Source organism: Lampris incognitus, chromosome 6, assembly GCF_029633865.1.
Source record: "Lampris incognitus isolate fLamInc1 chromosome 6, fLamInc1.hap2, whole genome shotgun sequence".
Taxonomy (NCBI): domain Eukaryota; kingdom Metazoa; phylum Chordata; class Actinopteri; order Lampriformes; family Lampridae; genus Lampris; species Lampris incognitus.
The window spans coordinates 4,513,020-4,530,607 of record NC_079216.1 but is presented as its reverse complement, the minus strand read 5'-3'; the positions used below and the strand labels follow the sequence as shown (position 1 = coordinate 4,530,607).

At 49.6% G+C, this 17,588-nt stretch overlaps 1 protein-coding gene across 1 annotated transcript in view; it reads right to left on the bottom strand.

Annotated features, from left to right (window-relative positions):
• Positions 1-600: 600 nt before the first annotated feature.
• The window catches only part of ptdss2 (phosphatidylserine synthase 2), a 45,537-nt gene continuing 28,549 nt past the window's right edge, over positions 601-17,588 (bottom strand). Inside the window, exons 6-13 of the mRNA XM_056281691.1 lie at positions 15,280-15,414; positions 13,242-13,292; positions 12,146-12,259; positions 9,718-9,836; positions 9,269-9,383; positions 6,228-6,373; positions 5,400-5,585; positions 601-825 (exon numbers count right to left, since the gene is read on the bottom strand). Of these exons, the coding sequence (XP_056137666.1) occupies positions 672-825; positions 5,400-5,585; positions 6,228-6,373; positions 9,269-9,383; positions 9,718-9,836; positions 12,146-12,259; positions 13,242-13,292; positions 15,280-15,414 (1,020 nt within the window). The 3' untranslated portion in view covers positions 601-671. The remainder of the gene's footprint in view (positions 826-5,399; positions 5,586-6,227; positions 6,374-9,268; positions 9,384-9,717; positions 9,837-12,145; positions 12,260-13,241; positions 13,293-15,279; positions 15,415-17,588) is intronic.

The following is a 17,588-nucleotide window of genomic DNA, read 5'->3' as shown; positions in this document are numbered from 1 at the left end:
ACTGTGAGAGAGAGAGAGAGAGACTGTGAGAGAGAGAGAGAGAGAACGAGACTGTGAGAAAGAGAGAGAGAGAGAGAGAGAGAGAGAGAGAGAGAGAGAGAGAGAGAGAGAGCGAGGGTAAACCTGGTAGATCAGTCTAAACGGCCTCCAACGCCACACCAGCTAAAAAGTCCATCGTCCCTCCGACTCTTCCCCTCTGTTTGGTCACCTAACTCCCCTTTTTCTCCTCCACCCCTGAAACTCACCACCCGAATAACTCCCCCACAGTTCCTCTGAAGAAAACAAAACAAAACCGCCACAATGAGGTAAATCCTGGTCACATGACACCGGCGAGACGATGCCCCGCCCTCCCTTTGTGTTTGATCAGTGATTAGTGTTAACAGTGAAGAAGCCAGCGCTGGAATGATTCTAGTCGGTTCAGGTTCGGGTTCGGGTTCAGGTTCAGGTTCAGGTTCAGGTAGGCACAAGAACGACTGTCCACAGCGCACACTACCCCCTCCTCCGTCCAGCCATGTGTGCCGTCATGTCCTTCATTTTCCTCGTTTTTAACCCCGCTGCTGTAAAAAAACAAAAACAAAAAAAACTGTCTTCTTTTTCCTTCAATCACCGCTGACAGTTCGACTCACTAAGCTCCGCCCCCCCACCCCACCCCCACCCCGCCTTTTGGTCACTCAGGACTTCCTCTGTCGCAGCAGCTCGGAGCTGCCGTTGAGTTTGCTGCGCCCGCTGGGGGTCACCGTGTTGCCGTTGCCGAGGGGGCGGTCCCGGTCGCCGGGGACTTCCTGTTTGCGGCGGCGGGTCTCTTTGTAGCGGAGTGTGATGTCACTGCGGGGGAAAAAGAAAGGGGGGGGGGGCAACGGCGTTAGAAACACACCATCAGGTTACAGGTTCCTACAATAGATCCCGGCGTACAACACACACACTAATACCTTCTGTGGATCCCACCCCCCCTTTTCTCCCCCCAGTTGTACCCGTCCGATTACCCCACTCCTCCGAGCCGTCCCGGTCTCTGCTCCACCCCCTCTGCTGATCCAGGAGGGCTGCAGACCACCACATGCCTCCTCCCATACATGTGGAGTCACCAGCCGCTTCTTTTCACCTGACAGTGAGGAGTTTCACCAGGGGGACGTAGCACGTGGGAGGATCACGCTATTCCCCCCAAGTTCCCCCTCCCCCCCGAACAGGCGCCCTGACCGACCAGAGGCGGCGCTACTATAGCAACCAGGACACACACCCACATCCGGCTCCCCACCCGCAGACACGGCCAGTTGTGTCTGTAGGGACGCCCGACCAAGCCGGAGGCAACACGGGGATTCGAACCGGCGACCCTCGTGCTGGTAGCCAACAGAATAGACCGCCACGCCACCTGGACGCCCCCCACACACTAATCCAGATCAGATACGTACTAGAAACATAGAACTGGCACATTTTCAAACTCAGTTCTTTTTACACCCAACCCGGCAGGGCCACGAGCAGCTGTTCCAGAAGGCTGAGGTGTGGAACCTCCACATGGTTCTGCCTTCAACCCATCCTCCGTACGCACACTGGCAGCTGCGGACCCAGGAGCAGCGGGCAGCTGCAGCGCCCGGGGACCAACTCCAGTTCTTCTTTCCATCGTCTTGCTCAGGGGCACAGGCAGGCAGGGGTATTAATCCTAACATGCATGTCTTTTTGATGGTGGGAGGAAACCGGAGCACCCAGAGGAAACCCAGGCAGACACGGGGAGAACATGCAAACTCCACACGGAAAGGACCTGGGACGGCCTGGGGATCGAACCCAGAACCTTCTTGCTGTGGGGCAACAGTGCTGACCACTGGGCCACCGTGCCGCTCATGACATCACATGTAGCTAGGCTACCTGCTGTGGGACAAATCTCCATGTTCTCTGACATATTCAGCTGTGTTCAGAATCGTTCATTTATCCCACCTCCACTCATTCACTATTCTCTACATGTGAAGCACTCTGTAGGGAATAATACACAGATTTCTGATGCCACCGACTCATCATTTTGGGGCTTCTCATCTCATGATGTCATATTTGACGGTGAAAAGAGTACACGAGAGGAGCAAAAGAGGCAAAGCATTGCATTGTGGTATTTTTAACAAAGTAATCCATCCATCCATCCCTCCATTACCCAAGCCGCTTATCCTGAGTAGGGTCGCGGGATGCTGGAGCCTATCCCAGCGGTCATTGAGCAGCAGGCGGGGAGACACTCTGGACAGGCCGCCAGTCCATCACAGGACTGACACGTTCCCACCTAGGGACAGTATAGTACGGCCGATTCACCTGACCGACATGTGTTGGGACTGTGGGAGGAAACCGGAGCACCCGGAGGAAACCCACGCAGACACGGGGAGAACATGCAAACTCCACACAGAGGACGACCCGGGACGACCCCCAAGGTTGGACATCCCCGGGATTCGAACCCAGGACCTTCTTGCTAACTGCTGCGCCACGGTGCTGCCCACAAAGTAATGTACACTACATTTTCAAATGCATTGTGAGCATTATTGAGGTTACTAAATGGATGAGCTTGACAGTTGGAAGGCAGACGCTCAAATAAAATGGAGGAAGGTGAATAAAGTGACCTACATAGCATATGGGTTGCAATTTGGGGGGCAGCTTTTGGTTTTCTGCACAGACGGTTTTGACGTTTCCCTGAACTGCACTCAAATCTTGGGTGGACTTGCTGCTTTCATTACAAGTTGATGAGAACTTTACTCTTTCTGATAAACTGACAAGCTGCATCTGGAATCTACCAGAATCTAAAAGACACTGAAGTCACCGTTGCAGTGGAAATCAAAGTCTCCCTTTTTATAGTAGTCCATATTTGATGTGTCCTGTTCCCTGTTCTCTGAAGTAGTACTATGTGTTGGTAAAGGTCTTCTACCAGCTTGTTCTGTCATATCTGCTGGTTAGGCAACTTCTCTTCTTCAAACTCTACACTACCTGCCTTCTTCTTCCTCACCTGGGTGCTATGATGAAGATGGAAAACACCATGCACTCCTGGCAAAGTCTTATCAGACACTTAAACATAAAAATTAACTCCTAAGAAAGTCTGCATCATTTGCATATCTGAGGACTAGCTATTGTCTCAAAGCATGGCAGAAAGTCTCGAGGACGAGTGTCTGCTTGTCAGGACTGTAACTGAGGTTGACAGATCGTGGCTGTGTCGATATGATTGGTTATCACTGGACGATGGGCTGTTTGGTGAGAGGAGTCTGCATGCTGATTGGCAGATGGTGTAGGGTGTTTGTGTCCTTGCAAGCTGAATCTTGGTCAGTGGTTTATGTCCTGGCTTGGGAAACTGTGCTGTGTGATCCAGACCTACTCAGCCTGAAGACAGCAGAGAAGGCCAATCACACAGAGAGGGAGAGGAAAGTGAAGATGAAAAAAAACAAAAAAACAAAACGGAAAGTGGCAACCATGGCAGGAAACTGAAGAGTGTCATGCAAGAGGTGAATCCATGTAATTTAGCCCTCAACCATTGTTGGAAAATACCGGAACATTTAGTTCCGGTTCGGTATGCGTTGGCTTCTGGTTTTGTTTCCCTTGGCGACGGCCTGGTTTTGGAGATTTGTTCCTGGATCCTAATTTTGGCCATGCTCGGGAAGAAATACTAAATCTGAGTACCAAGAACTTCGAGGGGGAGCTAACAATGCTGTCAATCATTCACTCATTCATTATCCAAACCGCTTATCTTGCTCTCAGGGTCGCGGGGATGCTGGAGCCTAGTCCAGCAGTCATCAGGCAGCAGGACACCCTGGACAGGCCGCCAGACCATCACAGGGCCGACACACACACACAGGGACAATTTAGTATGGCTGAGTCACCTGACCTACATGTCTTTGGACTGTGGGAGGAAACCGGAGCACCCGGAGGAAACCCACACAGACACGGGAAGAACATGCAAACTCCACACAGAGGACGACCAGGGACAACCCCCAAGGTTGGACTACCCCCGGGTTCGAACCCAAGACCTTCTTGCTGTGAGGCATCCGCGCTAACCACTGTGCCACCGTGCCGCCTGCTGTCATGACTGGTCAAAATATGCGCCATCACACCATCACCACTATGGCCCAGCTACAACCACCATTTTAAAAAACAGCAGTGGGAGAACCGTTGTTGTTTGCTATGCACAACATCATTGCATGACACATGTTGACTATGTGACCGCTGTGTTTCTGTGTCATATTTCCCGAGCTTCGCAGTTTCTTAAATACAATGGAAACTAAAAGAAGAACCGATACCAGAAATTACACAGGTTCCTAAATGTTCTCGGTGCAGAAAGTTCCGGGTCACAGTTCGTTAAGTTCCAACAGTGGGTTAAGGGCTTATAATGGATCCACACATGGTGCGAGAGAGAGATACAAAGCAAAGCACCACATGTCTAATAGGAGGGAGGTGGGCGAAGCAAACATCTCTCTCCTATCTATACCTACCTCAATGGACATGGACATTACTGCTGAGCGTTGGGGAGAGGGGCAGGTGGGGGGGGGGAGAAAGAGGAAAGGGCAGGGGGGGTATGGGGAGCAGAGAACAGATGAGAATCTCAACATGCTGTTAGCAGTCACATCTGTTTGCAGCCAGGTGGGGGCAGTGCTGAGCAGAAGCTGAATCAAACCAAGAACAACCCAAACCAAAAGAGAAAGGAGGAATAACAAGCCATTTTTTTTTTGCAAAAAAAAGGCGTGTTATTCCTATTTTTTTTGCAAAAAAAAAAAAAAAAATCACACTGGACAGGTATATCCACACATAAAACTACTGACAAGTTAAAGTTTATTGGTTATAAAAAACAAAGAAAAAAAAAGGATGCTGATAAGTATGTCCACGACAGCCATCTGAATTGGTACCAACACTTGGACGTATGATTCACACACACTAAGCTAATGGCTAGTACCCTAGCCCTAATGCTAACCATCAATCATCAAATGCTTCTTCAGCTCAGATTTGAGTCAGATCGGCTGCAGAGATTAATTTGGTCTCTGTCCACTGAGTTATCTATTTGTAAGTTTTCGGTGGTTGTGTATTGATTTAGCCCCCAGGATTAAAAAGGGGGCGAACAAAATGTCCCTGCTAGGTGTGTTATAAATTCTGTTAATAAAAGAATCAATGAGGCGAGCCTCAAGTTTAGAGATCTGAGTGCAGAACTGTAATCGTTACATGTGGCAAGTCTTCGATAAATGGTAATCATTTTCTGTCCGAGCCTTCACTTACATATTGCAAAGTAGCTCCCTTTTTCCTTTTTTTTTAAAGCCTTGAAGCCCCCCCCCCCCCCCCACACACCTTTTGGACATTTCCTTAGATTGTGAAACTTAATGGATCGTGATGTGCATTTTCTTTGCTCAATTGAACATGTAAGAAACTGGTTTAAATTTCTCACCAACGATCCCTCTTACCGGATAAAGAATCGCCACAGGGTCCAGGTGAGGATGAGGAGGATCCCCAGGATCCAGCACTGTATGATGAAGAAGGGAATAGGCAGCAGGATGGTGTTTGGGTCATACTTGACCACGATAAGGAACTCTGTCACTGTGATGGCTGCAACCAACCACGCCTGCTGGCCCAGCTTCTTGTGGAACTTCCTGTAAGAGCAGGAAGTTATGTGTGTATATATACATCCATCCATCCATTATCTAAACCGCTTATCCTGCTCTCAGGGTCATGGGGATGCTGGAGCCTATCCCAGCAGTCATTGGGTGGCAGGCAGGGAGACACCCTGGACAAGCCGCCAGGCCATCACAGGGCTAACACACACACACACACACACACACACACACACACACACACACACACACACACACACACACACTCATACCTAGGGAGAATTTAGTACAGCCGAGTCACCTGACCTACATGTCTTTGGACTGTGGGAGGAAACCGGAGCACCCAGAGGAAACCCATGCAGACACAGGGAGAACATGCAAACTCCACACAGAGGATGACCCAGGATGACCCCCAAGGTAGGACAACCCCGGGGCTCGAACCCAGGATCCTTCTTGCTGTGAGGCGACCGCGCCAACCACTGCGCCACCGTGCAGCCATGACATCCCTTTCCAAAGAAACGGTTTGGTGTTCGCATTGGGAAACACACAGTGAGCTGCTGACGGTTATTCAACATACGGGCACTTCCAACCAGCCCCAGGTCACAACCAACATTATGACAGCCGGCCAAACCCCCCCACCCCATACACACACACCCCCACCAGAGGCAGGATGTCACTCACGGGTCATCCATGAAGTCGTAGATCTCCCTCATGGCCACGCCACCCACGTTGACGAAGAAAACGAGTCGGAGTAGAACCAGGTAGTGTTCTGGAGGCATCCACAGCACAAACTTCAGGTAAAACGTGTTCAGCTCCGCCAGGAGGAACTGGAAACAGGATGGGGGCATAGTTAGAGACACTGTAAAGCAAAAAAACTAATTAACGAACTAGAAAATCAAACAAGGTGAATACTGACTTGGAGTTTGTTCATATGATGAGCTCAAACATGGTGCTGTACTACGGCGACTCACTATAAGCTACTCTCGCCTTGTGGTTTGTTTTCATGTTATTTTGTTGCACAAAATGGATCTTGCACAATTACCTATGATCGCCGGACTTCCCCCCACCCGGATTTCCCCCCCTTTTCTCCTCAATTGTATCCGGCCAATTACCCCACTCTACCGAGCCATCCTGGTCACTGCTCTGCTCCACCCCCTGTCGATCCATGGAGGGCTGTAGACTACCACATGCCTCCTCCGATACATGTGGAGTCACCAGCTGCTTCTTTTCACCTGACAGTGAGGAGTTTCACCAGGGGGGACATAGCGCATGGGAGGATCACGCTATTCCCCACAGTTCCCCCTCCTCCCCGAACAGGCGCCCCGACTGACCAAAGGAGGCGCTAGTGCAGTGACCAGGATACATACCCACATCCGGCTTCCCACCCACAGACATGGCCAGTCGTGTCTGTAGGGACGCCCGACCAAGACAGAGGTAACACCGGGATTCGAACTGGCGATCCCCGTGTTGGTAGGCAACGGAATAGACCACTATGCTACCCAGACGCATGATCGCCAAACTTTACAGGACATAAGATTAGACGTTCCCAACAGCTAGAAGCTGCAGGACTTGTCGAGAGAGATTACCTACAATAATAAACAGGTGCCACCATGGAGTAATGGCCGCAGACAGCACTGCCTGAAGCAAGACAAACAAAGTGGCGCCCTGGCGAGGCTACGACTGCGTCCTACTCAGCCCTGATTCCCAGCATACTTCTTTCTAACATCCAGTCCCTTGACAACAAGATGGACGAACTTCACTGCTGAATAAGCTCTCAAAAGGACATGAAGGACTGTGTGTTCTGCTTTACCGAGACTTGGCTGGGCCCTAATACACCTGATAGGGCTACACAACCAGAGGGGTTTTCTGTGCACCGCATGGACCATTCCATGATGACTACTGGCAAGGTAAAAGGGAGGTGGCGTATGCTTCTCTATTAAAAATTAATTGGAGCATCCGGATAGCGTAGTGGTCTATTCCATTGCCAACCAACACGGGGATCGTCAGTTTGAATCTCTGTGTTACCTCCGGCTTGGTCGGGAGTCCCTACAGACATAATTGGCCATGTCTGCAGGTGGGAAGCCGGATGTGGGTCTGTGTCCTGGGGCCTCATGTATCAATTGTTACTATGGGCAAATTTGTGTGTACAGACCCATGGAATTTTTTTGTCCTCAAGATTGTCTGACAGTCAGAGCAAAGATTGATGGTTATCTGTTAATTCCTTCCTCCTAACATCTATTGTCTACCTCTTACAACGAGCAACCACCCAGGCCTGCAAAGACATCAGCGTTAGCCAGTCGGTGTCTAAATTCAGGGGTTAGCCAGGTTCTACACTGGTCTCTGAGACAAACTTCAGGGCTAAAAAACCCCATGGGTGTGTACGTAGAAATTTGCCCATAGTAACGATTGATACATGAGGCCCCTGGTCACTGCATGCCCCTCTCCTCTGGTCGATCGGGGCACCTGTTCAGGGGGGATGGGGAACTGAGGGGGGGGGGGATAGCATGATCCTCCCACATGCTACGTCCCCCTGGTGAAACTCCTCACTGTCACATGAAAAGAAGCGGCTGTCGACTCCACATGTATCGGAGGAGGCAGGTGGTAGTCTGCAGACCTCCCCGGCTTGGCAGAGGGGGTGGATCAGAGACCGGGACGGCATGGAAAAAATAGGGTGATTGGCCAAGTACAATTGGGGAGAAAAAAAAAAGAGGGGGGGGGGGCTGTCAAAAAAAGAAAACAAAACTCATGTTGCACTGACGTGGAGATACTGTGTCAGTCCTGTTTGCCGGTGTTGGAACAACAATGAGGTGCAGCTCATTCTATCTCCCAAGGGAATTGCCCTGCACGTTAATTGCTGCCTACATAGTGCCGGTGGCACTGGATGTACTTGATGGAACCATTAGCAGACAGGAGAACTTGCACCCTGAGGCCATTTCAATTGTGGTGCAGGACTTTTAACCACTGTAACCTGAAATCTGTGCTACCGAAATTTTACCAACATGTCACTTGCCCAGTCAGAGGCAATAAGACTCTCCACCACTGTTACTCCACGATCAAGGCGGCTTACAGGTCTAGCCCATGACCTCACTTTGGGAAATCTGACCACCTGTCAGTGCTCTTGCTTCCTGCCTACAAGCAGAGCGTGAAGTGCATGCAGCCCACTGTGAGGACAGTATGGTGCTAGACTACAGAACAGAGTCTGCTTATTCAGCCACTGGCTACAACATAGTTGCTACAAACAGTCATACAAAATTGTTGGTTAAGAAGAATAGAAGATATTTCTTTTTTTTTTTGGGGGGGGGGGGGGGTTCTCCTTTTTTCTCCTCAGTTGCACTTGGCCAATTACCCCACTCTTCCGAGCCTCCCCGGTCATTGCTCCAACTCCTCTGCCCATCCAGGAAGGGCTGCAAACTAACCACGTCTCCTCCAATACATGTGGAGTCGGCAGCCGCTTCTTTTCACCTACGTGGGAGAATCACGCTATTCCCCCCTGCCCCCCCCACGAACGGGTGCCCCGACTGACCAGAGGAGGCGCTAGTGCAGTAACCAGGACACACACCCACATTCGGCTTCCCAACCGCAGACACGGCCACGGTTGGGTGTCTGTAGGGACGCCCGACCAAGCTGGAGGTAATACGGGGATTCGATCCGGTGATCCCCGTGTTAGCAGGCAATGGAATAGACCACCACGCTACCCAGATGCCCTAGAAGACATTTCTTACCATGAAGATGATGCCCAGCACGGCCAGCCAGCGCCGGAGGTTGGAGGCGGGCTTCCACTCAAACTTCACCCAGCTGTACGGCGTGAACTGGAACGCAATACGCTTGATCTTCCCCCTGGAAAAAAAACATGGAAAATGTTCCTTCAGATGGGACTGATGTTCCTGCTGTAGTTTAAAAAGGAGAACACCACTAGACATGATCCAAAATGGCACCACGGCAGCCATGACACAATGCTCCTACATGCTTTGTTTTCATTTAGTTTTGTTCCGGGTGACCTCTAAACAAACTACCCGCTACTCTACAATCCTGTTATTGGTTTTAAACCGGATAGTTTTGGAGTTGGATTAATTTGGAGTTTTTCCTGATATTTTGGTGTTACAAATCAGCTTGGTATATTTGTTGTAAAACTAGCTTGATGGAAACACAGCTTGTGAACACCAAGTCTTACTTGTATGTAGGAATGTTCCAGAGACCCTGCCACTGGTAAGGTTTCATGGAGAGCCACCCGAGGGTCTTCATCCCACAATAGATCCCCAGACCATTACACACCAACACGTCCATGATCCACTGCAGGAAGGAGGGAAGGATTATGTTATTAAAGGTATACTGAGGTGTTTGAGAACTGCAGACCTTCTTCCTGCAGAAAATGTTGTGCCGGTGCTTTTGTGCATCTGTGTCGAGCCTCCAACGGGGTCAAATCCCTGGTTCGTGAAAACTTGCTTGGCAAATAAACGTTTCTAAAACTGGAAGTGGTTTTATAACCCTGTCAGCTCTGGTAGGGACTGTCAGCCTTTGGAAACCAGTCATACAATGTTAAAAAATTAAAAAAACATTTTTTTGGGATCCCCCCCCCCCCAATTGTACTTGGCCAATTACCCCACTCTTCTGAGCCATCTGCGTCGCTGCTACACCCCCTCTGCCGATCCGGGGAGGGCTGCAGACTACCACATGCCTCCTCTGATACATGTGGAGTCGCCAGCTGCTTCTTTTCACCTTAAAAGTGAGGAGTTTCACCAGGGAGACATACGCTATTCCCCCCAGCCCCCCCCCTGAACAGGTGCCCCAACCAACCACAGGAGGCGCTAGTGCAGCAACCAGGACACATACCCACATCCGCCTTCCCACCCGCAGACACAGCCAATTGTATCTGTAGAATGCCTGACCAAGCCGGAGGTAACACGGGGATTTGAACTGGCGATCCCTGTGTTGGTAAGCAACAGAATAAACCGCTATGCTACCCAGACGCCCCAGAAAACCTAAACTTTTGACAAATTCAATCCATCCAGCCCCTACTATTATATAGATAAAGAGATAACTCCAAAGGTGACGTGTATGTTAGCAACGTGTAGTCTAAGTTAGTAACCTATAGTGTAAGCTAGTGACATGTGGTATAAGTGATGGGTGTTATACATCAGCTACAGTGTGTTTTTCTTTCTTCAGGGCCTCCTCGTTAGCGAGGGTTGCCAGCACCATCAGGCTGACATGCTTGCCAAACAAGTCTCCCCCAGTCCTCTCTTTCCTGAGCTGATCTTGTTGCCTCCGTTATTTTCAGACTAAGCCATTCTCTTATGTCATCATGACACTGCCTTTTTGGTCGGCCTGCCTTGTGCTTTGCTGGCGTAGTTCCCAAAATCTCTGTCTTCGTTAATTTACTTCCACCCGGACGACAGGTATGCCCAAAGAATGATAGCTTTCTTTTCATTATGTGTGCCATTAGTCCTCTTTTTGTTCCTAATTCATTAAAGATGTTCGCATTCATTCATTTCTCTGCCCAACTTATTCGAGGCATCCTGTGATAAAGCCACATCTCTGCAGCCTCCATCCTGTTTACCATCGCTTTCTTCACTGTCCAACTTTCAGCTCGGTATGACAGCACTGGCCAGACGAGTACTTAAGTAGACTGACTTTCACTTCTTTTCTTATTCCCCTATCTCTCCATATTGGTATCATCTCCATCATTCTTTTCTTTGCTAGGGTAATTCTGATTTTTATGTCTTCTGTACAATCACCATAATTTTTCTTAAACTGAACCCAAGTATTTGAAGCGCTCTAGGTGTTCTACATCTTGTCCATCTACTGAGATTGCAATATCTGATTCATCCACTTTCACACACTTCGTCTTTATCACATTCACTTTTTCCCTGCCTCATTTACTCAACTCAACATTTCGTTTGGATCTTGCTGTCCATCAGCTGCTAGTAGCATGTCATCTGCAAATCTAAGATTGCTTATGTTATGACCACCTATGCTCACTCCATATTCATCTATATCTGCCTCACACATCACTTGTTCTGTGTATAGTGTGAATAAGCGTGGTGATACAGTGCAACCTTGTCGTATGCCCTTCTCTATTGGAAAAGCTTCTGTGTTCTCACCAGTCCATCTCACCACTGCTGTCTGGCCAATATATGGACCTTGAAGAAGTGCAACGAGGTCTAGGGAAACCCATTTCCAGCATGATGTTCCAGAGCTGTGCGTGGCTTACTGAATCAAATGCCAATGAAAATCAGCATTGCCTTATGATCTTTGTTGGATACCTTTTCAATGAGTGTTTGCAGTGTTACCAGCATTTCTGCACACCCTCTTGCTTGTCTGTAACCTGCTTGCTCATCTGACATTTCTGATTCCATCTTGTTTATCATTCTGTCCAACAATATGGATAGCATGATTTTACTTGCATGACTAATGAGGCTCATTTTGTGATAGTTTGCAGTCTTTGCTACATCCAGAATCGAAAATTGTGACAAATTCCTGTGTTCTCCAGTGTGTTGTAAGCTAGTAATCTGTAGAGTAAGTTGGTCATGTGTAGTGTAAGCTAGACAGCGGTATGTGACTGAGCGGGGTGTGTGTGTGTGTGTGTGTGTGTGCGCACATACGTGGTCCCACCAACACTCGGAGAAGTTTGGCAGCTGGTGCTCCAGACTGTACTCCAGAAACTCAAACATAACACTGATGATCATACACATCCACCAATCACGGATCATCAGCGTCTGACGGTGGGGGGGTTAAGGAAGAAGAGGCGGGTAAGGGAGATAGCAGGGTGAAGCGGCAGGAGGAAATGGAGTGAGAGGAGAAAGAGGAGGCACAGACAGAGAATAATAGGGAGAGAGAACAAACAAAACAGGAAAAATAAAATCACCACGGCGTCACATCAGGATCGCTGTACTAGAAAAACAACCTAAGCACAATCTATTTTCTTTATTATTGACATAAGTTAGTTAGCTAGTTACATATGGTCACTTTGTACAGTTCCTAAAAGGTTAGAATATATCTAAAAAAAACAACACTTTTTTTATTGAAGATGGACAGATCAGACTGGTATTAATTTCTGTGTCATATGGCGCTAAATTTAAGATTTTAGGCATTTGCCTATTTTTTTTGGGGGGGGGGTGGATTTCCCCCCTTTTTCTGCCTAATTGTACCTGGCCAATTACCCCACTCTTCCGAGCCGTCCCAGTCGCTGCTCCACCCCCTCTGCCGATCCGGGGAGGGCTGCAGACTACCACATGCCTCCTCCCATACATGTGGAGTCACCAGCCGTTTCTTTTCACCTGACAGTGAGGAGTTTCACCAGGGGGACGTAGCGCGTGGGAGGATCACGCTATTCCCCTCAGTTCCCCCTCCCCCCTGAACAGGCGTCCCGACCGACCAGAGGAGGCGCTAGTGCAACAACCAGGACACACACTCACATCCGGCTTCCCACCCGCAGACACGGCCAATTGTGTCTGTAGGGACACCCGACCAAGCTGGAGGTAACACGGGGATTCGAACCAGCGATCCCCGTGTTGGTGAGCAACGGAATAGACCGCCACGCTACCAAGACGCCCTCGAACCGGCAATCCTCATGTTGGTAGGCAACGGAATAGACCGCCACGCCACCCAGACGCCTCCACATTTGCCTGTTCTTAATGACGTGTGTCATGCCTGCCCATGCTCCAACCCATTCCTCTGTAATGGTGCGCTGACAGATACCTTGATGTACCAACCCAGGAAGTGGGCGGGAACAAAGCCGTCCATCTTGTCCTGTGAAGACAAGTCGGCACGTCAGTCTCACGGAGAATTTCCACAGAAACTTTGGTCGAAAAAAGAAACATCCTTTTAAACAGGCTCAAGAAAAACCACCTACATTTCCTACAATGCATCAAATCAGCTCTGTATTAAAAAAACGGGGAAAACAAGAAGTAAAAATTGAGATTTGACGTTGTTCAGTAGAGCCAAGACATGAAATACTTGACCATCTTTAAACCAGACTCCTGACAAAACAAACATCAAGAGGTATTTTAATCCTAAAAACAATGAAATGACAAATGAGAAAGGCACCGACCGGGCACAGTAGTGACACTTTAATAAAGAATTGTTAAGGCTTTTAAACTTATTTGGAGTGAGTTAGATAAAATCTTCCCCAAAAAAACATTAAATGCATTTCTGGACAAAATTCATTCAGTTTTACTGGACTTCATATTCATGACATTTAGATTTTCTATTGTCCAGCTCAGAATCTCAATCTCAGCATCTTTTCACCTGATTTATTATCGACATGTACACTGGTTATATTTCTGAGATTCAGCATAATTTCTAAGGGAGACCTGTTTAACTCAAACTCCATCGTTAAAATAAGTCTGGTTCACATACAAGTATTTTGATTTTGCACGTGTAAGGAATTTGACTTGATGGGGTGGGTGGAGTACCTGGAAATGTGAAAGAGTAAGTTGGTTGGAATACGGAATACCCCTTGACATCTTGAATAAGGCTTCAAAAAACTGCTTTGTTGTAAAAATTACATGATAACACAAAGTCACCAGAGTAACCAGGGATCTCTATCCATTACCCAAGCCACTTATCCAAACTGGGGTCACGGGATGCTGGAGCCTATCCCAGCAGTCACTGGGAGGCAGGCGGGGAAGACACCCTGGACAGGCTGCCAGTCCATCACAGGGCCCACACACATTCACACCTAGGGACAAGTCAGTACGGCCGATTCACCTGACGTACATGTGTTTGGACTGTGGGAGGAAACCAGAGCACCCGGAGGAAACCCACGCAGACACGGGGAGAACATGCAAACTCCACACAGAGGACGACCCGGGACGACCCCCAAGGCTTGAAAACCCTGGGGCTCGAGCCCAGGACCGTCTTGCTGTGAGGCGACCGCGCTAAGCACTGCACCACCATGTCGCCCCTAAAAGGCCCGAGCCGTATTCAAACCCAGGCCGCTGTGGTAAGGACTCAGCCTTATGTGGTACGCGCTCTACCAGGTGAGCCACCGGGGTGCCGGTATTGATCCAAACAGCCAAATTCCCATGAAGCACAAAACTCAAGATGAAGGAAAGCCTCTATTCTTCCCCACCAGAAGATGAGGTTTGTCTAGTTTGTTAGGGATCTAACTAGGGATCTAACAATGTTTAAACATCTCAGCTGGCAAGCGTACCGACTACCTGTCAATACATAGTTTACGGCGTAGAAGTCTAAAAGGATAAAGTCCATGAATCCAAACATTTTGAGTACAGTGTTGATCCACTCAGCGACGCTGAAAGCAGGCCAGAGGTGACGATGAGAACTGGGTCAGATTGGAAATAGTCACTGCTAGTTTTGCTAGTGAATATTGGCAAAACTAGCAGTGACTGTGGGGCTAAAAACGATTATACTACAAACTCACACAAATACACATGTGTGTGTGTGTGTGTGTGGGAGGGGGGGTGTGGAGAGAGAGGGACAGACAGACACAGAGACAGAGGAGGAGGAGGAGGACTGAACAGACTCTTTCAGACTGACTGTATTTCAGATCTGGGTCATCTGCTTGTGCTAGATCACTGATCTGATGGGGATTTTCTCCATGTTTAACATCTGCAGTCTTCATCATCACCAGACGGGTTCTGCCCAACCCGAGGGGCGTCATGTACATATACTATCTGATTTCTGGATTTCACATGCAGCCCACACTAGAAAGCAGAAAGCGCTCTAGTTTTGGGAACAGCATATACACTGGATTTAGAAGGTGAAGGCGTCTTACCCAGATGTTGTGGAAAGGGTCGGTGGCATTGCCCGGGTCGTACATCAGGCAGTTGCCCCCGTAGTCGCGTTCGGGCAGGGGAACGCCCAGCTTGGGGTCGATGTACTTCATGAATTGCCTCCCATCATGCACCGTCTGGGAATAAAGGAGGATCAGGGAGATTATAACTTTTTAAAAACTCGCAAAGTCCAAGAGCTGTATCCAACACTGGGGAGAGAGAAATAGAGAGAGAATGTGCTAAAACTCACTGTATTCTAATAAATTGAGTTCTAGCAAACACTTTACATAACTCCAGTCATGCCAATAGAGCCTCACTGAAGAGTGTGGGAAAGAAAGATTGCTAGATAGAGTATTTGCTAAAGCATGTTGTCATCCAATACAATGAGCTTTGCCAATACTAATTGCCAATTACTTAGTAACAGACCACTTCAGAATAGGCACAGTAATACACTCTCTATACAAAATGACTGCACCAGCCCCTTCCCCCATCACCACTTACTACAAATACTCCGATGACACTGCCATACTGACACTACTTAACGACAATCATCGGCGGTCACTCAAAGTAAGTATGACTGTCCTCTCCATTGGGTTGTCTACTTGTGGGTCTTCAGATGGCTGTAGAGGCCGATCTGTGATCCACATACTGTGGTGCACTGTGGACAGGGGAAAGTGGTGGTGGTTGAGCCTTTTTCTCTCTCTCCTTGCGGTGCCATCACTTTCTCCTCTGCAGCACAGTGAGCTCCACTGCATGATGTGCAGCTCCTTCCTGCATGGATTGTTTCCAGGAGCGCCTATCCAGTGCAATGTGTTCCCAATGTGTTTTTCTTGTTTTGGTGTGAGAGAGAAGGCGTCCTCGAAGACGCCTTCTCTCCTCGGGGGGCAGCCGGGGATCGCCGCAGCCGGGACGCGAACCCGGATCTCCTGCACCACGGACGACTACGTTAACCAGTCAACTAAAGGGTCCGACCCGTTAGCCGAGGGCTAGCGAGTCTACTTATCTGTGGTCGTTACACTACCCCCCTCCTTCAGGTAGCACGTCCCCGCTCTTCAGCACATCGGCTCCCTCACGCCTACAGGCGCATGCTCTTCCGACGGCCTCACGGTCTCCCCATCCCGTGTCATATCTGACATGGGTTGCGGGTTCAGCCTGAGCTATCTGTTCCGATACAGGCGGTTCTCCTGGCTGTGGGAGACCACGTGGGACACGCCCACCTGTGCTATGCCTCCAGGAGGAACAAAATTGTGATTATTTTCCTGAAAGAAGAGTGTTTTGTGGCTGAGCTAATAGCAAGCGGCGTCTCTCTGAACGGCGTCGATCTGCAGGTTTGCCCCGCTCGCCGTGCCTTCCACCCGGGTCACCGTCTCCGGTGTTCCCCCATTCATTTCCAATGAGCCGTTGGAGCGGGAGCGGGAGCGTTTCGGGAAGCTGGAGAGTGATTTTAGAACTGTGGCGTTGGGCTTTAGAAAATATAAAGTCAAACATGTCCAATCCTCCGGAGACAGGTTTTCATGTACCTGAATTGTCCGTCACAGGTGCCTGGAGGTTTCCATCCATCCATTATCTGAACCGCTTATCCCGCTCTCAGGGCCGTGGGGATGCTGGAGCCTATCCCAGCAGCCACTGGGCGGCAGGCGGGGAGACACCCTGGAAAGGCCGCAGGCCATCACAGGGCCAACACACATATATACACACACACACACACACACCTAGGGACAATTTAGTTTGGCCGATTCACCTGATCTACATGTCTTGGGACTGTGGGAGGAAACCGGAGCCCCTGGAGGAAGCCCACGCAGACACGGGAGACATGCAGACCCCAAACAGAGGACGACCCGGGACAACCCACCAAGTTGGACTACCCTGGGCTCGAACCCAGGACCTTCTTGCTGTGAGGCGACCGCGCTAACCACTGCACCACCGTGCCGCCCTGCTGGAGGTTCCTTCAGAGGAACATGTGGGAGGACATTACATGGTGTACGCCAGCACAGTCAGCATTAAAGGTTTTGAGTTTGGGGTCATGGGGCACAAGCGGAACGCTTGCCCTCAGGCCGGCCTGAGCTGGGGGCCGGGCCGGCTGAGGAGCGCACTAACACTGGTGACGTCGCTGCTCCGTGGGGAGGCAGCAGTGGAGGTGGAGCAGCGACTGTCCTGGTCGCTGCTCCACCTCCACTGCCGATCCGGGGAGGACTGCAGACTACCACATGTCTCCTCTGACACATGTGGAGTCACCGGCCGTGTCTTTTCACCTGATATTGAGGAGTTTCACCAGTTCCTGTAGGGACGCCCGACCAGGCCGGAGGTAAAA